The sequence below is a fragment of the Osmerus mordax genome, chromosome 5 (genome assembly GCF_038355195.1).
Source record: "Osmerus mordax isolate fOsmMor3 chromosome 5, fOsmMor3.pri, whole genome shotgun sequence".
Lineage (NCBI taxonomy): Eukaryota > Metazoa > Chordata > Actinopteri > Osmeriformes > Osmeridae > Osmerus > Osmerus mordax.
The window spans coordinates 14,251,337-14,273,042 of NC_090054.1; the positions used below are offsets into that span (position 1 = coordinate 14,251,337).

Below are 21,706 nucleotides of genomic sequence, written 5' to 3' on the forward strand. Positions count from 1 at the left end.
ATGGCGGACGTGGTCCTGGACCCATCCCAAAAGGAGATTCATCTTCGCCGTTTTTCTTGCGCTTCTTCTGCCCTCCTCGAGTCATAATATCCACTATGAGGAGACACTTAAAAAACACGAGCAGTATCTCTTAATAGCTAGGTTAACTAGCTAGTTATTTAAAACAAACTAGCTCCACAGCAAAAGACTGAGGAAAATGTAAATCAAAATTATATATCGTATCAACTCGACTAGTTACAGTGATAGTAATAATAGCTATAACTGTTCATTTCAGGCCTCTAACTATTCTCAACTTAAAAGCTTACGATTCTTGCAGGCTAGCTCGCTAGCATTAGCTATGGACTAGCTCTATGGAGAAGAGTGAAGCCAGCCTCAATGAAGGATCTCATTTCCGACTGATTTCTTTAAAAGGCAACTTCAAAATAAAGGTCAGGAAACTGTCCTTTTTATTTTGATGTCAAAGCTAAACATTATTTGCCCAATAAGGTAAAGATAAAACATAGAAGCGTGTATTTATTAAAAAAAAGAAATAAAATGCAGGATTTACTTCAAACAATCATAATTTATTTTGGTGAATCAGAAGACTGGAGCTTTAAGGTTAATGTACCTTATGTGTATTTGAGGAACTAATTGGTTGCCCAGTACAAATAACCAGACTATATTTTCTTTTATAATAATTTGATTAAAATAAGCTTTTTAAATTGGTTCTACTTGTAGGGAGGCCATGCTCTTATTTTGAAGGCGAATTCACAAAACCGGAAATACCATTGGGAGGCAAGTTTGATGGTACAATCTGGTACAATCTAATATAGCAAACATCCGTACAGCATGCCCAAAGAAAAGCAGCACTTATAATTGTATACAAACCAATACATTCACACTTCAGAGCGGAAAAAAAGCTTTTATTTAGTTAGTCGAAGTCGAACAAACTCAACGATAAGATCAGAAAGATATAACATTTTAGAACATGAATATAGGTTTTTCCCACTTACAGCAAAATGAGGTGTTGAAATATCAGATACCTCAACGCCTCAGCCTATACAGAGATGAGCACTGACATATCCAAAAACTATCTAATGGCCCGCCCCCCAAAACAGCATGTTACACAAATTTTGCTTAGCAAATAACACCACAATGACCTCATACTTTCAAACTGTTATTGCAGAGATTCTAGAGCCAGATAACATTCCAGAATTTCCCTGTTCAAGTCCAGACCACATTTTTTATTTAGTAATGTTACATTTAGGTCTTATCCCTCGTAGCCCTTTAACGCAGTTGCATGAAAAAGTTACACTCTTAAAACAATGTATTTTGCAATGTCTTACCAGAATGCTAAACACAAACCAAGATGTAGATCAGGAATACAGTATTTTACGTATTTCACGTATCATGGACGTATTAGAGCAATTAAATGTGTTCTTTATTGTTCGTAATAAAGGCATACCCACGTATTAAAAAAGGAAAAAGGCAAACCTGTATGTGATGCAAGAAAAATTATCTGAGCCAAATCAATATGCCAGTATATGATGACATAAACATCAACTTATAACCAAGACTAACAGTCTTCCCAACCCTGGATTATAAATCCCTTCATTCAGTTGCCAAAGTAAATAAAAAAGCAGCAGCATCTGCATTAAACAAAAATTATGGGCTTTGTTCCCAAGCATATTCACATAATGTTTACACTTATGACGATCCTTCATCAACGCAAGTAATTGTGCCCTTATCAGCGGCATAAATGTTTCAAAGGAACACAAGAAAAGGCTTTATGAGTCAACAAACCTATGGAATTGACAGATGAAGTACAGAAAGTGTAAAATGTTCGTGCAGCTGGTCAAAGTCAGCACAGACAGACTATTCTCTCAAACGTCTACCTCCCTGTCTTGTATAATCGTTGTACTGTTCGATTCTTATATATCTAATATATTCATATGGGGATACAGTGCCTGCACAGTTGGGACTGACTTGTCTGCGTCTTCATGTTACTGTGTGTCAAGGTGTCTAGTCAAAGGGACTGAAGTCCCGCTCTAGGTTCTCGGACTCGTCGTCGTCGGAGAAGAAGTCGTCCTCGTCGATGTCGTCTTCGTCGTAGTCTTCGTGCCACTCGGGGACGTACTCGTCATCGTACTCGTCGTCCTCCTCGGCCTCGTCGCCCACGTCCTCGCCCGTGTTGTTGTTGTTGTCGGAATCCCCGGACTCCGAGGCCCTATCAGACTTGGCCCTGAGTAGAGAGAGAGAGAGAGAGAGAGAGAGAGAGAGAGAGAGAGAGAGAGCTTTGTCACATCTAAAGCGTTCCACTTGAGGAAAAGCAGTATCACCATTATAAAAGGAGGAAGTCCTCCCTCCCATGCCTTACGTTTTGTTGGCGTCTGTGTGATTAGACAGATTTGAAGCTTGAGCAGATTCCTGGTCTTGTCCTGTTTTGGACTGATACCCCACTCGAAAGTCCTGTGTTTGGAGAGACCAGACAGGAAACCCTCAAGACTTGCTGTTGATTGAGCGACAAAGCATCCAATGAGTGGCAAAAGCGATACCTGAAGGTCAGAGAGAGAGAGAGAGTGTGACGCCGGGTGGAGGCCTACCTGGGTGGAGTGCTGCAGGATGGCCACCAGGCGCTCCTGGATCCGGCGGATGAGCTCCAGTCCAGTGTTGAGGTGCTCAGGCTTCAGGAGGCGGACGCAGGAGGCCAGATCAGTACACTGCAGCAGGGTCTCCTCTGAAAGGCAAAACAAACCAATCAGGAACGCTTTAAAAAAAAAAAAAAGGACAATGAAAGTAGCATGATACCATAATCTCAAATCATCAAAGCTACCCTGAGTGATGCTATTCCATCCCTAGAGGGGGGGCCTGCAGAAATGATTCATTTAGGTCTTACCCAGCAAGATCTGTAGGGCATTAGTGTGAAGGTCTAGGGCTTCCATCTGCTGCTCCATCACATCCATCTTCTCTGTGTCCTGGTTGTAGTAGCTGTACACACACGAGTAGGCCAGCACCTAGTGCAAAGTTATAACGATCAGAATTAATCAATGATACAACTGTATGAAAGACAGATGTACTTTATGACCAGTATTAGGGTATTATGTGGACACTGCCCAGTATACGGACACCTGGTTGTTGAACCTCAGTAAAAATCAAGGGCATTCATATGGAGTCGATTAAACGTGTTTTCTATAACAGCCTTCACTTTAGGCTTTCCAATAGATGTCAGACCATTGATGCAGGATGTTTCCCTTCAGCCACAAGAACATTATGGAGGTTGGGTGATTATACCTGGCTTGCAGATAAAGTTAGAATGTATCCCAAATGTGTTTGTTGGTGTTTCAGTCAGTCAACCTCAGTGCCCAACCTCCCTAACGATCTTGTGGCTGAATGAAAGCAAATTCACAGACGCGTGGCAGCTGTTATAGCTGCACGAGGGGGGCCAACTCCAAACAATGCCCACTGTTTTGCAATGGGATATCCAACAAGCTCATATAGGTGTGATGGTCCAATTTAGTGTAGCTCAAAAAACAAATACAGTGTACTGTACGTGAATGGTAACAAAACATGGTATTAAACATATTCATCAACTGCTTAAGGAAAATACTTGGACCAGACAATGTGTATTTAAATACACAATTAAAAAATCTAATATGTATATTCTTGCTAATCATGAGATGCCTACCTTGCGAGCCTGAGCGAGGACCTTGCAGGCATCGATGACGAAGGTCAAGGATTTCATCTGCAAGGCTTCATTGATGGCTGACACTTTGTTCTCCAGATTGATAGCAAAGTCCTTAATCGAATCAACAAATGTCAAGTTAATCATGGTATTATTCAGGATAACCATCTTTCTGTATAAAAGAATAGGGTCCAGAAAGTGTGTGCGTGTACCTTGGCCTGATTGTGGAAAGTGCATCTCTCATTGTAGTCTTGAAACTTCTTCTCTTGCCTGGCAGCTTTGCTCACCTGATACATTTTTTACGAGGTAAGTGAGCATTATTTTCTTCTTGTCAAAAAAGGCAGAGGTTGAGTAGTTTGAACAAATGTGTCCTAAAGAGCTACAGTGCTTCAGCCTTAAAAATAACACATTTTGGAAACATTTTGGCCTCGGCAGTTTGATCACATGCGTTAAAGCCAGTGATAACACATGCAGTAGTTATGAAGTCATTCGAGATCTTTCTAGAGGAATTGCACACAATGTCTAATCAAACCTGTGGAACTCACCATGGCTGAGCAGTTGTAGTAATCTTTGTGAGTTGGTTTCCATGGCTTCAGACACCTCCAGCAAAAGCCATGGTTACATTTGGCACAAGTCATGCTAGGGAGTTGGATGAGTACAAAGGAGACATCAGTTAAGATGGCCATCCATTGAAACTATACGAAGTTCAATGTGCACTAATGGAGGTTGTGTCCTTACTGTAGGCAACCTTCATTCTTCTCTATCTGGGCCTGGCAGCTGGGGCAACGTTTGGAGATGAGTTTGGCAAGGTGCTTGCTCTGGGCTTCCATGCTCATACCCTCATAGTAGCCACCATCGTCCATCCACTGGGACATGTGGCTGCAGCTGGCTGGGTAGTGGGCCTGGGGAAGAGATAGAGGAGAGCCCAGGTCAGCTCTCAAGATGTTAGAATATTTCCATGGGTGTATCATTAACCAATTGCAATTGTGACTATTTATTCTTTTGTCTATCAAATAGATTTGCTGACCTCAGGGAAGTTGCAGCTGAAGCAGGAAGACCAGCAACACTTGGAACAGGTGCCCATGCTCCCGATGTTCTCCTTGCACAGTATCTGGTCACAGCCCTGGGGGTTGGTGCACCAGGTCAGGTTGGAGCAACACTCCACGTAGCCACGCAGGAGGGCGTTCTCATACTGGGGGGGGGCAAAAGAGGACAGAAGATGTGTTGTCAGGAGGTTAGTTGTGTAATATGTAACGTTGCAAAATACATTCAAATAGGATAAATTCTTGTCTGAACATCCACGCTTTCCTCAAGCTCAAGTTGACTGCCGTGATTTCACAAAATAAGTCAAGGCATGCCTCGCTAAAGGAAACTGGATGGAAAGTAGCGGCATGCTCCAAAAGATATAAATGTACTGGTGATAAATAAATGTGAGGGCCTCACTAGCTTACACAACATGTTTATAGGGGACAGAACCTAAAATCATTTCTATTGTTCCTTTAATGGAAACCAAAGATTAGATTGATCCTCCTACCTTGGAGATGGTATCCTTGTCTGTTAGGATGCTAAAGAAGAACTGAGAGGTGGGCTGTGCCCGACAGTCTGTGATTGGACAGTTGCAGTTCATCACCAGGTTCTGCTCAATCCTTGCCGTCAGATACTCCTGCCAGCAGGACTATGAGTGGCGGGGGAAAAAAAGCACACATCAACGAGAAGGAAAACATGTCTACAGACACCGTACGGAATTTCCAAGATCAATAAATCACTGCTTAGGATTGAAGAAATTCAAGAGGTTGAACTGACCTTGCAGCAGTAGTGCATGCAGCAGAGAGTGGGTGCGGCCTCCGTGTCCCCCGTCTGGGCGATGAGGCACACAGGGCAGCTGGACACAGGGGTGGTGGGCGGCTGTGGGTTCCTCCCCTTCAGGCCAGCTGCCATGACCACGCTGTCGGGATCGTCGGAGTAGCGCTGGATCAACACGTCCACGTTCCACTTGCAGTGCACCAGCAGGTGCTCGGCCCGGTCCAGGTCCAGGCTCAGGGTCCCGGCGACCTGCTGGACGGTGCGCTGCATCAGCTGCCTGACTTCTTCCTGGTTCATGGTCCGGCCCATGGAGAACAGGACGGCCTCCAAGACGCCGTCCTCTGCACGCTGGGGAGCTACAGCCAGGCCTTCAAGGCTGTAGAGGAGCAAACACAACCGTCACAACAGACAAAATGGAAACAGACATTTTGATGATGCTAGCTATAGAGGTCCTTGGAAGGTTGGATGTGGGAAAATGTATCTCAAGTATTACAGTGCACATAGGATTCATCATGACTAGGGAAAGTATTTATTTTGTTAGTTCTGACTGGGATTTGACAGAAAGCTTCCAAATTAATATAGGCTCCAGTAAGTGTGACAGCTTTTGGAATCTAACCACCATTCTAACCACACAAAAATAAGAGAGCAACAAACATGGTTGAAAGTTTTAAGTGTTCTTTATTTTCTTTGTTTAGGTTATAAAACATTTGTTGCATTATGCCTGCATCTCACTGTGTGCAAATTGTAGGTAATCGTTGCTAATGTCATTATTGGTTTACTTGAGAGAGATGAAAATGAAAAGTGTAAATGCAAGATAATCCTGAACGCAAAAATCCAGACTGATATTAAGGCATAGCCATGCAACCACAGTGTGGGTCAAAGTGCAATTAAAAGCTAAATTAGTACAGAACATATGGCACAGTGTGTCAACACCAGGGCTGAAAAAAACAACCACTGGCTTGCTCTAGAAGTTATCAATCAAAGCATCATAGGAGGGACTACAAATGACAAACAAATGAAGACGATCAAAAAGCCTGTTAGTGTATAGAATATTCTTGCGGGATATTTTGGCAGTCGTCCTGTCCTCTCATTGAAAAACAAGGCTGAACCCAACGGCCAACATTTATCCTAGACCAATTCCGAGGTCTTCCACATAAATTAACCCAGCCTCCCCCCCCCCTAGGGTCAAGGGTCGTCAGCACACCTGAAGTCAGCCTTGCTGCTGCTGCCGCTGCCAGAGGTCTTCTTCAGATCCGTCTTGCTGAAGGAGAAGTGCGCCTGGCCCTTCTGGGGCGTGGACGGGTCCTCGGGCACAAACTCCACAATGTGGGGACTGTCCTCGTTGCGCCTGACGTAGCCCTTGCTGATGACGTGCATGACGCAGCCCAGCACGTCCGTGGTGGTGCAGCTGAAGCGCACGGCGCCAGGGAAACGGCCCGCCTCCTGCTTCTGGCACGTGTCCAACACCTGAGGAACGCCAGGACACAACAGGCACGGGTTGGTCGGTCGTTTCCAAACATGAAAACACGGGCGCCTGGCGACGGCCCGACACGGAAACCTCACCCGTTAAGTAAATGTACATGCATGTACTTCAACGCATTGATTTTAGACCCAGTCCCTATGGAAAAGCAGGGGTGACGTGTGAAAGGGGTAAGAAAACAAGTTTTACTTTGAACACCAGGTTGTCTATGTGCATCTCCTTCTCGGCCTTCATGATCTGGACGATGAGGCAGTAGATGAAGTTCCTCTTCCTCTCCAGCGAGCGGGCCGAGTCCTCATCCACATTCAGGTACGTCTGCTTGGGCAGCAGGTAGCAGAAGCTGTGGCTGTCCTTGCCCTGGGTGAGAGCAGGATTCAACTTCAGAACTCCTGTGGTTGGAGAAGAAAAAAAACACATGCTCAATAAAAACCTCTTGGTTCCTCTTCTTCTTTTTTTTTTTTTTTTATTCCTTATGAAAAGTCACCAAAAATGGGGGCACAAAAGTCTTGTTCATGGATAGCTCACGCTTGAATAAAATACGCAAGTATTTATTTCGACAATCCCAAACACGTACCCTTTGAGGGGTCACTGTCGGGCCTGTCGTGGGTGAGGACGCCCTTCTCGGCGGTCAGGGGGGACAGGGCGTGGAGCAGGACGGTGGGCGACAGCCCCGTGGCCTGCAGCAGAGCCTCCACAGACACATCCTGAGCAACGCACAGGGACGTCACAAAGCCTGTCCGCTCTCATTTCACCACAGAACAGAACATGACGGAACGCGTGTGTGTGTGTCCACCGACCGAGCGTCGGGTGTGTCAGGTTACCTCTTGGTGGTTGAACTGCAGCAGGATGTACATCTGCAGGGTGGACACGTAGATGGTACAGGGTCCGTATGTCATCTCTGCATGGCCCAGCCACGTCCACTGGAGACGCCGGGGCTTGGTGTGGGCCATTTCATACATGCACTGACCTGCACACAGACAGAGGATCACCTTTTGATCCTTTTCATGGGGAAAAAAAAAGAATACGGCCAGAAGAATACGAGAGAGGTAACTGCAACTGTACGGAAATGAAACGATGTTTGGGTGAATAAGGGGACTAACTGTTGGCATAGAAGTCGGTGAATTCCGCCAGGTAGCTGCAGAGCTGCTGGGGGAGGTGCCTTCCGGGGTTGTCCAGGTAACAGGGGGAGGAGACGGCCCAGCAGCGGGGAGACAGAACGAGCACCTTGACCTCGCTCTCCTCGTCCGGCTCCGATGACTGATCCTCCATCATCTGCACGGCAGCCACGGGGACAGCGAGAGAGGGACAACAACAATTGACACAGCACATCGATAGCAATCAACACGCGAGGCTAATCCGCCGAAGGATACGAGTGCGTGACTCGTGTCGCGTGGGACCAGCTGGCTGGACAAAGACCCGAGCCAATGAGCTTGCAACGTTTGTCAACGTAAGCCGCCCCCCTTGGTCTCACCTCCTCGTCCGTGTCCTGCAGGGTCTTGTCCAGCTGCTGCAGGCGGTACAGGTGGAACTCCTGCTGGAGCTCCTCCGACTCACTCAGGTTCTTCAGCATCTGCTGGGGGAAGCGGTTGGGGAAGCAGGTGCCGATGTGCTCGATGACGGCATTTTCCAGCCACACCTTGGCCTGGCCCAGCAAGCGGTCCCCTAGGTAGTACCTGCGGAGGGAACGGGGCGGTGACAACAAACGACCTTATCATGCATGTTCATTCCGTTTTCAATTTCCTTAGCGAAAGTAACCGAGGCGATTTTTTCCCCCTCGCAAACCTGTAAAAGTGCTCAAAAGTGTTGGCCAGTTCGAGGCCAGACAGAAAGAGCATGGGTTCCAGGAACTGCTGGAGCTTGTTGAGTGTCTCCACGTTGCCAGAGTCTACTCCGCTGTCCTGGATCATCAGGTCAATGTACTGGGCAAACCTCTCACTCACCTACAGAATGAGAGAAGGGGATTTGATTAACAAGGTATGTCAACTGGGAACATATCCCCTTTACAAATATCGGGGGGGGGGGGGGGGGGGGGTTAGTACTTAGGAGAAAGCCGTGAAAGATGCGACATTGTTGGTCCACAGCTTGTTTAGCCACTTACATGCATGGCAGTGAGGATGGAGAGCTGGAGGAGGGCGGCGGAGAAGCCGTGGCGGAGAGCCAGCGCAAAGGCCGTCTGCTGACCGAAGAGCTCCTCCATGGCGTTTTTAAGACGCAGGTACATGTTCCTGTACCGCTCCACAAAGTCTGGGAGGCTACACGTGGAGTCCAGGAACTTCTTTACCTGTGCAAATGATCAGACACAAGTAAAGAATGTTTTTGTCATTAATATTCTACCCATTTTGTTGCGATATGTTAATGATTTGGAACAAAGCCAATGTGGGGCATTGTAGAATAAATATATAGAGATTTTGTTTTTCCCCAACAAGGAATCAGTTTGGTAGAAGAGAGGTACTCAATGACTTACCTGGCGTTGCACCACACCCTGCCAACACAGTGCTATTCCTGCGATGCTGCTGGTGTTCTTCAGTTTGGGCTTGACCGATGAAGAGGAGGAGGAGGAAGAGGCGGCGGCCGCATCTTTGTTTTTGCCTTCTTTGCCATCTGAAAGACAACAAGGACCATCATCGAATCCTGCATCCCAAACAAAGCTCCGATAGCATTGTCAGGGTGATGAACAGAAACAGCAGCCAAAAAAAACTGAAAGAAAAAAAGAAATTAAAAACCTCCTGATATTATATGTGGAAAGGTCAAACAGGTGGGTTGCGTGTGCAGGAGAAAAAGCGCAATGCTCAGGTCATTAGTAGTACAACATGAGGATAAACACTGAGCTGAAGGAAAAAAACTAAACAAAAAAAAAAGTACAATGCAGTACATCAGCCTCTAATTATTACTTACTCTTCAAATCTTTGCTTCGGTTGATACCTTCTGAAAACAAAAGACAGGCCTTAAAATGGAAGACGTAAGGTGGTGTCTACGATTGTCGTTAGCAAATTTCTAACTGAACTAAATAATATGACTCAGAATGTCCTTTTATGTACAACCGGGGATCTTACTAAAATCACTTTCTGTTTCAATATGGATGAACTGCAGCTAATTTACGTTGACTCAAGGCTCCAATTATTAAGAGACACAGTACAGGTTTTCCCTGTTGTCTAAAACGCATGCCAGAATCAAGTTTACTTAACAAGTCAAGTAGACTTAACAGGGTGGTTACAGGATGTGACAGGGGACTCACTGGACTTGATGGGCGGCTTGAGCTCCTCCGTGTCCACCCGGCTGGTGTCCACGTGGACCAGCAGGTGGGTGAGGCGGCGGACCCGCGAGTTGAAGATGGCCGCCCGGCTCTTGCAGCGCCGGGCCGACTCGGCGTTGTCCAGGTACTCGCTGAGCAGCCAGGAGAGGGGGCTGACCGCCGTGGTTCCTGTTCAGCACATCAACACACAGCGGGGGAAGAGTCCATATGAGGAACAACACAGCTCCAACAAGACCTGGGGCGAGTCAAGTGTACGATAAGCGATGTATTGTTGACGCGAGGCGTGTGGAGGAGGTACGGATAAGGAGAGAGGTTTGCCGTACGGGTGGAGGTGATGCTCTGGACGATGGGGGTGATGAGCGCCTCCCAGCAGGTGCGGCCCAGAGCCTCGGCGGCCTCGGCGTCGGGCAGGAAGCGGTCGGCGAACATCTGCTCGTGTCGGAGAGCGCTGTTCAGTCTGTGGGGAGACGCGGCGGGTCAAGATATGAACACGCTTCCAGGCTCTGATCGTGCAGGCGGGCCAACGGTATTGGTCATATCTACGCGTGCATAGATGTGGTGTGGGCAGGGCTGTGGTAGAGTGGAAGTAGGGCTCTTACTTGTTGAAGAGTTGTAGTAGCTGGGCCTTGTCCCCCAGGATCTCCTGGCACCAGGTGTAGGCCTTGGTGGTGTAGAAGAGGTAGGTCCTGCAGCACAGCTGCTCTTTGAACACGGGCCAGAAGGTGGGTTTGGGACCCAGCACCTCGAAACCGTGGACCCGCGTGTCAATGCCACCCTGATGGAGAGAAACAGAGCTGTTAGGCAAACATTCGAGGACCATTTAAAAAATAAAAATAAAAAGGTAGGCCCAATGTATGAAAAGGATCCGTTTCGTTTTTCAGCTCAGTGCGCACTGTTGATATTAAAATGAATGTGGCTTGCCTGCTGACACCTCTTGACCCTGATCTGCACGATGGACCAGAAGCGACTCATGTTCTCCAGCAGCACAATACGACTGGCTGACGGCGGCACATTGACCTGCAACCACAAAAGATCCTGAGCTACTATCACAACCCAGACATGTATCGGATGAAACAAACAAAAAAAGACTCCTGTCCAAACATACTGTGTTAAGCTCCGTATTGATGTTTGTGGGGTCGTCTCCACCCAGCACCACAATCCGTGCAGGCATGTAACTTGAGTCTTCGCTGGCCACAATCACCGCCAGTTGCCTGGGTCAAACAAGGACAGAACAAGGATTTTCATTATTCGTTCATAACCGTAACACATTATTTTTATGCTTCGAAAAACTAATGACATGCATTTTACATCGCAAGACATTACAACCCAGTTAGAAAAGTTGTGCTTTAGTTTAAACCCATGCATGCATTCAAAGACAAGATCATTTGAAAATATATTTAGTTTATTATCTAGTTACGTTTTGGTTAGTTTAACCAAGAGTGAGGCCAGGACGTACCTAATAACCACCCCTTTGTGCATGTAGATGTTGATAAAATGGGAACCTGTGCAGCCATTGGACTCCCAGTAGGTTTTGGGGTTTTTGTCAGTGAGTTTGTTGGCTCGATGGTGATTCGAGGACACCTCCAGCTTCTCCCAGCATTTGTCCTCCTTGAGTTCCACACTGGACCCTGGAGGTTATCATCATGGTCAGATGATGCAAGAACAGTTTACAAGTCTAGTGCTTACTTACAGTGAAGACAAGCAACAACTTCCTAAAAGCTTGAACAGACAACATGTTCAGAAACAGGAGAACTCTGAAGTTATTCTGTGCGTCGGTTAGAAGGGGCCTTACCTTGGCACAGATTTCGAAGGAACACATCAAAGAAAGGGATGTTGATTGGCTGGTGGCTGCGGCGGTGCTCTTCTATTTGGCCAAGGACCATCTGTTGAGGATTTAACCACACATAGGAAATATAATGCAAATATAGTGCATCAGTGGCATATCACTTTGGAATAGGTGGCACAAAACCACAACAATACTGCGTAACAGACAAGACAATAAGGAAATCTATATTATAGGTAAAAAAATAGAAACGGAACCTGAATGCATCCAGCCAGGACGCTTGTGGTCATCTTCTTGTAGAGACTGGCGTACTTCTCACAGTCATTAATCAGGTCCCGTAGCTCTGTGACCATGAGCAGGTTGGTGCTGTGCTTGTCAAGGGCCTTGACCAGGGCATCTTTGGTCCCCAGGCGACACATCACCACGGCATAGTCTTTGTTCAGAGAAGCCAGACGGTAGAGGAATCGGATGAAAAGCTGCACGACCTGAAAGAAATGAGCCCTCGTTAGCCTGATCAGTGCTCCCTCTCAACTGTGACCCTGTGAGAATATTTCCTCTGCTACTATAGTGGAGATTCTCCTCTACCTCCCGGTCGTTGATGAAGGCTGTCATCGAGGACAGACAAGGCTCAATACTCTCATGCCACGGAAGCAGATCTTCTTGGTAGTTGTCCAAGAACTTATTCAGTATCCTAGATAAAGAAAGATGGCCCATGATGGACAACAAATGAACCCTCAAAAACAAACAAACCCGACATATTCTCCTATCTTTCAGAGCCGGTAGCTACCTGAGGATGGAGAGTTGGGCAGCGCGGTCGGCACGGTGCTGGTCCATGAGGCGGACCAGATCCTGGTAGGTGTCCCTGCTGCGGGTCACCTGGTTGCGCTCCTCCTCCAGCTGCGACGTGCAGTCACACAGCAGCTGCTCCAGCGTCAGGATCACCTCCTTGGTGGCCGTCATCTCCTTCAGGCTCACCACCAGCATCTTCAGCTCCGTGTCCTTGAAGTCGAGCTCCTCCTTGGACTCTGGAACAGCAGAAACGGGAGGTGGAATCAAGAACGACTTTCTTTGCCCGAACCAGCATCGGCAGAACTGAAGGAGAGGACAGTGTCCGACCTTTCTTCTCCAGCTTGTGGACCATGGAGATGTGGTTGAGAGCAATGATGGCCAGCATGGTCTCTGGCCGCGGGGCTGACAGGCACTTCTTGAGCACGGTGCTGACGTCGCAGGCCACAAGCTGCTCAGCCAAGCTTTTGTGACTCGAGATCAGCATAATGATCACCAACAGACCGTTCCTCACCGAGAACATACACCTAAGGGCAGACAGAGACGCTTTTCTTTTAGGGATAGAATCCTTCCCAGATGTTCACACCTTCAACATCTATTCATGGATTCTTCCCTTTCAAAAGAGTTGGTTTTGTTTTCAAATTGTTACAATGTATTCTTTACTGAAGTGAATAAATGGTTCGGGTTGGGCCGAACGTTCCCCTTTGAGGATGGAGGTGGTCAGGCTAAATACCCTGGCGTGTTGAGCATCAGTTCGATGGCGGCGGGGATGGCACCCAGCAGTCCCTTGGAACCCTGCGGTGTTGCCGAGCCGATGCTAGCGAAGATCTCCAGCATCATCTGGGTTCCAGACTCGGAGAGCGGCACGCAGCTACCCATGCTACTCAAGTCATGCTTACTGGCACCTGTGATGACCTTCAGAGTCTGGAGAAAGTAAAGGGGGGGGGATGTTCAGGGTGGATTCAATTAACATCCTGACCTGAAGACGACATGCAAGGTCCTGAACGCAATGGGCTTATCTCTCTGGGAACAGGAACATTCTGAAATCGAAAGGAAACTTTAGATTGTGATTGAAGGCAAGACTCACCGCCAGGGCGACTTGCTGGACCTGTGTGACGGTGGGGTGCTCCTGCATGCAGGACAGGATGGCTTTGATGCCCCCTTCCGTGGCAAAGGACACTCTCCACTCATACTTGAGCATGAGGGCACGGGTTAGTCGCAGGCTGCTGACCACGATTTCCTTGGGCTGACCGCTCAGCATCTCCACGAGCAATTTCAGGACTTTGTCCCTGAGGTGGAGGAGATTCACATTACATTTCCCATGTTATTCTAACACCATAGTCACTTTAAACCAAAACGTTACCATACATTACCATACATTTCTTTTTTTTTTTTTAAGAAGTGGAACGAGGAACTGTTGAATTCATGGGAAAAGTCTCACCGGATGGTCTGGGCGTCGGCCCTGAGGCCACCTCTCTCCTGAGGCCCTTCCTCCTCCAGGACCTTGACGATAAATTTCATGCCAGCCAGCTGCTGACCTGGTTCGGAGCCACCCTTCTTCATGATGTCCACCACCTCGCCCAGTTTCTCCAGGGCTGTCTTCTTACCTTGCACCTTAGGGTTGTTGAACACTGCAAAGGGATGGGGGGGGAAATGGGGTTAGGACGAAATTAGGTTGGGTGACCCAACACAAAGAAATGCAGTTGTGTGATCATATTGCCCTTTCACACACACACACCTTTCATCTTCTCCTCCAGGTCTTCAGGGTACTTGGTCTCATCGTCGGGCAGCTCACTCTCGGTGTCGTAGCTGGCGAAGCCCGAGTCTGCAGGGATCTCCTTCTTGGGCTTCTTAGACACAGAGCCCATGGCTGAGGAGGAAGAGGATGAAGAGGACGAGACGCTGGTGGAAGAGGAAGATGAAGTGCCCTGCCCTCCCAGGCCCGAGGAGCCATTGACCAGCATCTCTTCGTCCTCCAGCTCTCCCCCTCCTCTGCGCCGGTAATACTTGGAGAAGGTGTGGGAGCACAGCAAATCCCCCAGGCAGGAGGCCTGCAGGGTCTGCTTTAGGTAGAGGAGCAGCTTCTTAGCCACCTCGCCTGGCACCAGCAGCTGAATGAGAGTAACTTCATCCAGGTCTGATATCTGGGTCAGGAAGACAGGAGGTGAGAGACAAAGTGGAGAAGGACGGGAGGTTAGGGTGAGGGGTAAGTCAAAATCAATCCAAGTGTATTCCATAAAAGAGTAAGAACAATGAAAAAAAAAAACAACATACAAGAAATGCAAGGGCAGCATGGTGTAAGAGGAAGAGGCAGGTATCGATGCCTCAGAACAGATCTAATACAGTACCTCCCTACCGGTGTTTCTTGTACCTACATACCGACACAATAAAGTACCTACGGCTACTTTCTTGAGGGTCGGTATATAAAATAAGACAGTACTTGCCTGGTCGTCCAGATTCTGGCGCAGGATGTTGTTGACTTCCTGCTGCTGCTTTGGTTCCAGCTTCTTGATGAAGAATAACACTTCCCACCACTCAGCCCGGCTGAGGCAGGTCCTGTCTACCTGCAGCCCCTCAGCCAAGTAAGGCAGCGAATACAGCCCACCAGGAGGTTTGGAGAAGAACGTCTGGCTCACTGCACAGAAGGAGCAACATGGCAATGGTCAAAGTAAGTGAAAAGCTCGATTAAACTTGAACAACATAGACTCAAACTCCTTAAGGTGCATCGGAACCATGTATTTTTCAGACAGTCAAGGTTTTGTTACAAAAAAACTTTACATAAATAGATCAGTTTCCAGGGAAATGCTGTTTTTCATCGTCCCATAGACGCAATCCAGTCAATCGATAAAAATACATCTCAAAATCAGGGTCATTTTAAATTAAATATTGACACCCACTTGAAAGGTCAAAGTTCACATCCAAATATGTTGGCTTTAAAGGGATATCGACTACAACATTTGCTTTTGCAATGCAGCCACACACACCAGAACCACTGTACACAACAACCTTTATACAGCCATGTTTAACAAAAGAAATACCAAAACGACTGTGAGGATTCCACCCCAATTCCTGTTTTGTGCAGCAGGCAGAATTTGAAATGTAATTGATTTTGCTGCAGTCGTGTTGATGTCCTCGCTGTCTCAACGTACCCGTGGTGAGCTTGAGGGTCTCGGTCAGGGAGGAGGCCTTCTCCTGGGTCTCCTTCTCAGCCTGGCCACTGGTACCACTGCCCAGGATCTCCACCATGTGCCAGTGCACCCAGTAGGTTCTCGACAGAGAGTTCCAGTACACCTGCAGCAGCAGTGACAAACACAGCAGTCGTAAACGGATATTATCCCATTATGTGACCTCTGATAACATGGGTTCCACAAAGTTTCCACGAATCCCATCACTTTCGCATGAATGCATTTGTGGTGAACAATGGAGAAATAATCCGAAAGTCATTCAAACAGACGATGACCAATAGCCATAACCGCATTTCCCAGAATCCTCAGCAATCTAATCATACATGAAAGCTTGGCACAGAGCCACAAAGACGGTGCACATCTGATCCATCAACGGTCATTTGAAGCCAGAAGTGAAAGTGAAACGTACAAGGCAACGGACATAGCACACATACTCTCTATATAGCACGCCAACTAGAAATAAGCATTACCACCCCCACACTCATGTCTGCCATGGAACTGTCAAGTCTGTAGTTTCCTACCTGTACCGGCGGAGATCCATCGTTGCTATAGCGGAAGTCTCCCTCGTCTCCGGCGCTGACCTCTTCGTAGTCCTCCAGCATGCGGACCAGCATGCCACTCTTCAGGTTGTCCTGCACGTACTCCACGTAGGCCGAGCGGCTGGCGAAGTCCGTGCGCGTCTTGAAGCCGTTGCCCGTCTTCTTCTTGGGAGGCGTGGCAACCACGGCGGCGGCGGAAGAGATGGCGGTGATGGGCGAGGCGGAGAAGCGAGGCTGGAAGATGGAGCGCAGCATGCGGCGCGGCGGCTCGTCCTCCTGCTCCTCCCCGCAGGCCCCTCCCTGGGCCGGGCCCTCGGCGAAGTGGGGCACCTGCCGGTTGCGGTCCCAACCCATGACCCGCACCAGCTCGGATATCAGGTTCGCCATGGCCATCGTGAACTCAAATTCCCGCTGCACCCGCAGCTGCTCTGTCTGGTGGCTGCTGGAGGAGGAGGGGCCGGCGTCCTGCCGCTCCGCACTGGACTCCACGCCTGCAGTGTTGAGCTTGTCCATGAGGGATGTGACACATAGGTAGCGCTTCACCAGGGAAAACAGCAGCTTCCCTGGGATCTGAAGAACGGAGAAAAATGATTTTTAAAACCTGTAGGAGCACTAGCTAGTTGTCGTACTATTAGTCAACTAAAAAAAGGTTAGCGGGACCAATACACTTGGCTAATACAACCGGTAAACTGGCAAAACCGACAACACATCATGCTTGGCTGGTGGACTACCTGGGGGAGGTGGATCCCTTCAAAGGAGATGCCGTGCTCCTCAGAGGAGGTGGTTTCTGCAAACAGCTCCAGAAGAGTGTAGCGATTGTCAAAGTCCATGTGCTGCTCGATGCCGTCTTGCTGGCTTAGCGACAGCAGCACGTAAGCACGACTTCCTGTGGGCAGAGTGAGAGAAACATGCAGTTTCAAATGAATGCCAAGTGTGTGTAGCTATGGGGTTGGAGCATTAGATGGCAGATCAAGACATCAAGCCAGTTGAACTCGTCACAACTTTATAATCCATAGTTGACTGGAACCAGAACATGGCCTTATGTGTACTCATCAATGACAGAGTAACAAGAACAAGATCAAGCTGGAAAATTTCAGGTTACATGTGAACAGTCTTTGCCCTTCCTAGGTAGGCCATTTCTGAAGTCCAGAAGGTTGATGAACCTTGCAGAAAGGCAAAGTAGGAAAGGCAGCGGACTCCATCTACTCCACAATCTAACTCCCTTTCCCAAGAGGACAACTTTCATCTAATGACGAAACCAGGAACTTTGCACAGTAGTATGTTAACCCTGTCTTGTGATTCCTCATTGATAAATTCAGCTAACAATCCAAGCAGGAAAACACAGTGAGTGTCACTTTGGAGGATGTGGTTTCTCCACAGGGGAAAAGGAAGAGAACTCTTGAAGAAAACCATGGAGAATACTCGACAGCTCAAGGACACTAGATCAGACGCAATACCCTATCATACTGTCAGACAAACCAAGAGAAAATGCACCACATAAGGCATTTAGAGGTTCAGGAAAAAGGCATGATGTCATTTAGCCTTATGCATTACAGCCAATGCAAATTTAAGAGCAAGACTTTATTATTTCCAAACACTTTCCAAACAGGGGGAGCATCACTGGAATCTCAAAGCCTTATAGCTAAAAGGTCATACAGATAACATTAGGCCCTTACACCACACAGTTAGCTAGACTATTGCACTATGAAAGCAGGGGTGATACCTTCATTTATTGCAGTACCTCAGAATCCATTTAGCTGTCACTATGCAAACACTTAACCCAAGCCAGGTAGGCCCATGTATCACCTACATACTCATCCTGATGTTCTTAGTGTTAAGTTGGAAGGAAACACTCTGGAGAGTAAGAGGGCAGGGGAACACCACTCGAATAGTTCATGTATCACCAACACACCAAGTCAGGACTTAGGAATCAAGAGTGCCTCACATATTACAGACGACGACAATCCCTTCAACCACTTACGTTAGTAAGTCTGTATGCTCAAATATAGTTAAAGAAAAAGCGCTTAAAATCGATCAAAATCTGCTGTACCTGCATCGTGCGAGGCCAGGGCCCGGAGCATCTTCCCAGCACTGCGACGTGTCTGTCGCTCCTTGTTGCAGAGCAGCTCCATGAGCAGGTCCAGGGCTCCCGTCTCCTTGAAAACCCCCACCAGGGAGCCGATGCTGGCGTAGGCACTGAGCACGTGGATGGTGTGCGTGATGCTGATGGCAAAGTCGCTCTTCTTGGCCATTTGTTTGCGAGCCCTGCAGACGAGATTCTTCACGTCGTCCTTCATGTCAGAGAGCTCCACCTCGTCGAAAGTGACATCTGTGGGGAACTGTCCGCTGGGCCTCTCCTCTTCCTCCAGGAGGGTCCGCTTGGCATCGGCCTTGCGCTTGCCCAGCAGCGACGGGCAGTTGGCATACACGTCTTCAGTGGACATCCACATCAGGATGTTCTCGGTCTTGCTCTCGCCTGAGTTTGAGCCACCGGAGCCACCCACGCCAGAGCTGCTCCCCCCTCCCCCACCGGCTTCGTTGGTGCCTCCACTGGAGCCACTGCCATCATCTATAGCCTGCAGACACCAGCGAATCAGGTACTCTGTTAGACCTTCATGAGTTCGCCGCTGTCTGATCAGCTCCTCCGGGTAGGCCTGCTGCTTCGGCCCCAGCTGGACAACCAGGTTCCCATTGCGCCGTTCACGCACCATGGTACCTGGGACAAACATTTTTTAACCTTGAGTAATTCAACATCAGACACCTGGTGATAATTAACTTTTTATGTAGATTATGTGAAACCTGCTTCACTTGCAAGCTCAATCTACCCAATTGGAACCCTCATTACAATCGAAATTACCAGATAAAACAATGGAAACTTTTGTGTGACAATGTACCATCTCCACGCCAGGCTAATATAGAAAATTAATTTGTGAAAGTTAAGTAAATCTATGCCTTTAAACAATACCAAACAGCCTAATTTCAAATACAGCTTTTCTCTAAGAATCTGTCATCAGCAAAGCCAACCCACATGAGTTTTGTAAACTGTTATGTTCAACAATCCTTTCCTCTTTTTTTGAATGGTAACTAGCTTACCAGTTGCTTAATGTGTTTTTTTTTTTGCTGAGGTCCTCAAGTTTGTAGCTAACGGTGACGGAAACGAGATGGCTCATGAACGTAAGCTAGCTAGCGAGCGTGGCTAAGACATCCTTTTAAAGTAACTACAATTGTTAATGCGTTCCCTAATTTACAGCCCAAGGCCATTTCCTGTATTTAGACTATCTAATGAGCTACCAGAAGTATGCAGTGCAAACCATATGGGCTGAGATCACGTTGTCTTACTTTAGAGATAATAAACTTATTGCTAACTTGGCTAGCTATCGAATTATGCGAAATCTTAAATTTGATCAACTTCGAGCTATTTAAGTTCGAAAGAGAATGAAAACAACCGTCTCATTTACAATGTCAAAATACCCGTCACAGTGCACACAAACTATTTGGAATCTGTCTAATTGCTGGATTTGAGAGTTTGCGACTTCTTCGCTACTTTTTAACAGAATGACAATGATCCGTAATAACTGAGCGAATTAATAGCTAAACTATCTCAATTTAAATCACTGAGGCAGTGGGGCGTAATTTTGCCAACAATTGGTAAACGTGGAACGCTGCATGATGAGGTAGGCGTTTCTAAACTCACAGCTTTTGTAATTTGTACAATCCATGGCTTGCCAGTTAAGTTTTAAACTATTAAATCAGCTATTAGCAATAACAACATTGGGCGCGTCAGCCCTTGAGAAACCCTTACCTACCGATAACATGTTGCCAGCTAGCCTACTTATTTTAAGCGAACTGACTAGTCACCATCCCCGATAGGGCCTGTCCTTGGAAGCCGAGGAGCGGAACAGTGACTGAGTGGAACTTACTAGCTAGCTATAGCATAGCTAACGGCTAGCTATAATAATAAGTAGCTAACTTGCTAATTTGCTGGCTAGCTACTGTAACGTATTACCTGGCATTAGCTAACAGGCTATGCTATGGAAACTGAAACAGTGCGGCCTAAAAACATCAGCATTACGGAATATCACATAGAAAAGGGAAAGCGAGCCGCATTACTTGAAATGTCACAGGGCTTCCCCTTCCTCTCTAATTTCTCCCTCCTCAGTCGATGGAGCTTTCTTCTCCGTTGTAATGTATCGTTTCCCAGCCTGCCTGGTATTTTTCGCCAACGTTCGGTACTGTTGAGTGCGCACGATGACAGGTAACAGCAGGAATTTTGGTTTCTTCTTCTGCCATGTGGTGACGTAGTTTCCCAAATGTTTACTGCCACCAACCGGACAGGGTCTTCACTACAAATGCACCCAAAACAGAATTTTGTCACAAGAGTAGGCCTAGTATAGCGTCCTAATGGGCTATTAATGGACCGATTCCAAATTAATCTCAGTTTGAAAAAGTATTGCATTAAAAAATTATTTACTTTCTTTTGTGATTCTGTTCTGCATATTTTATGTGTTTCAATTCAGTGGCGTGATTTCGAAATAGACTGTCTATGCAATTAAATGGAAACAGACACATAGACCTAACTTAAATGATCACAAAAGGTTTCCTTATGTATTGGCCAATGCTGAAAGAGGCTACATTACTGTCAGATGTGCCTACATTAGACCAAAGGTGTTACCTCCCTTTAGAAAGTGTGTACAATTACAATTAGCCTACTCTTGTTTTTTTTCCTGAACTAGAATTACACGAGCATTGTCGGCCTGAACTACTTCAGTCACATCAACCTGACTGCTACACCCGAGGGCAGTATTGCATTATTCAAAAAGGGAAGCCACGGTACTCTTACTATTGTATCGTCAGCTATTTGGTGTGTAGAATGTGTTCAGAATAGTTTATTGTACAGGTACGTTACCATAGCAAGAACAACTGATATTTTTACGAAATGTTGTTGCCTACTTGAATTTGTATTTGAACTTCCTATTAACTTACAGATTCATGTCACTGTTCAGACCAAGGATACATAACACTGTGTTCACATTTTGTGCCATTCATTCCCGTACAGACTACTTAGCCTAACCTATTTAGAAACGTGTCAAACCAAAATGTTATATGCACAGTAGTATATGTTATATACCCAGCAAAATAACACTTTGTTGTGATCAAAGTGTTAATTATCATGGATACTTACATGAATCAACACAGACAATTGCCGTCACTCGTGT

At 47.0% G+C, this 21,706-nt stretch overlaps 1 protein-coding gene across 4 annotated transcripts; it reads right to left on the reverse strand.

Moving 5' to 3' along the window:
* Window positions 1–885: 885 nt before the first annotated feature.
* LOC136942979 (cullin-9) lies at window positions 886–20,737 on the reverse strand. Of its 4 annotated transcripts, none has more exons than XM_067236076.1 (42): window positions 20,601–20,737; window positions 18,541–19,206; window positions 17,222–17,376; window positions 16,473–17,060; window positions 15,916–16,057; window positions 15,211–15,401; window positions 14,505–14,910; window positions 14,208–14,397; window positions 13,854–14,055; window positions 13,500–13,690; window positions 13,097–13,293; window positions 12,768–13,005; window positions 12,566–12,671; window positions 12,238–12,465; window positions 11,990–12,080; window positions 11,654–11,825; window positions 11,303–11,408; window positions 11,119–11,214; window positions 10,797–10,972; window positions 10,521–10,654; window positions 10,180–10,365; window positions 9,840–9,869; window positions 9,409–9,545; window positions 9,043–9,225; window positions 8,727–8,884; window positions 8,416–8,617; window positions 8,045–8,216; window positions 7,766–7,911; window positions 7,519–7,648; window positions 7,134–7,333; window positions 6,669–6,931; window positions 5,465–5,840; window positions 5,196–5,336; window positions 4,689–4,853; window positions 4,400–4,563; window positions 4,207–4,300; window positions 3,874–3,948; window positions 3,665–3,775; window positions 2,876–2,993; window positions 2,583–2,716; window positions 2,357–2,448; window positions 886–2,221 (listed from the first exon to the last, which is right to left on the reverse strand). In XM_067236076.1, the coding sequence occupies exons 2-42, from the start codon at window positions 19,199–19,201 to the stop codon at window positions 2,002–2,004; spliced, it is 7,767 nt and encodes a 2,588-aa protein (XP_067092177.1). In that variant the 5' UTR covers window positions 19,202–19,206; window positions 20,601–20,737; the 3' UTR covers window positions 886–2,001. The 4 variants fall into 4 exon arrangements, with proteins under 4 accessions (XP_067092177.1, XP_067092174.1, XP_067092175.1 ...); XM_067236073.1 differs by having other exon boundaries at window positions 9,840–9,866; window positions 20,601–20,729; XM_067236075.1 differs by having other exon boundaries at window positions 2,081–2,221; window positions 2,357–2,488; window positions 20,601–20,729.
* Between the last annotated feature and the right edge of the window lie 969 nt (window positions 20,738–21,706).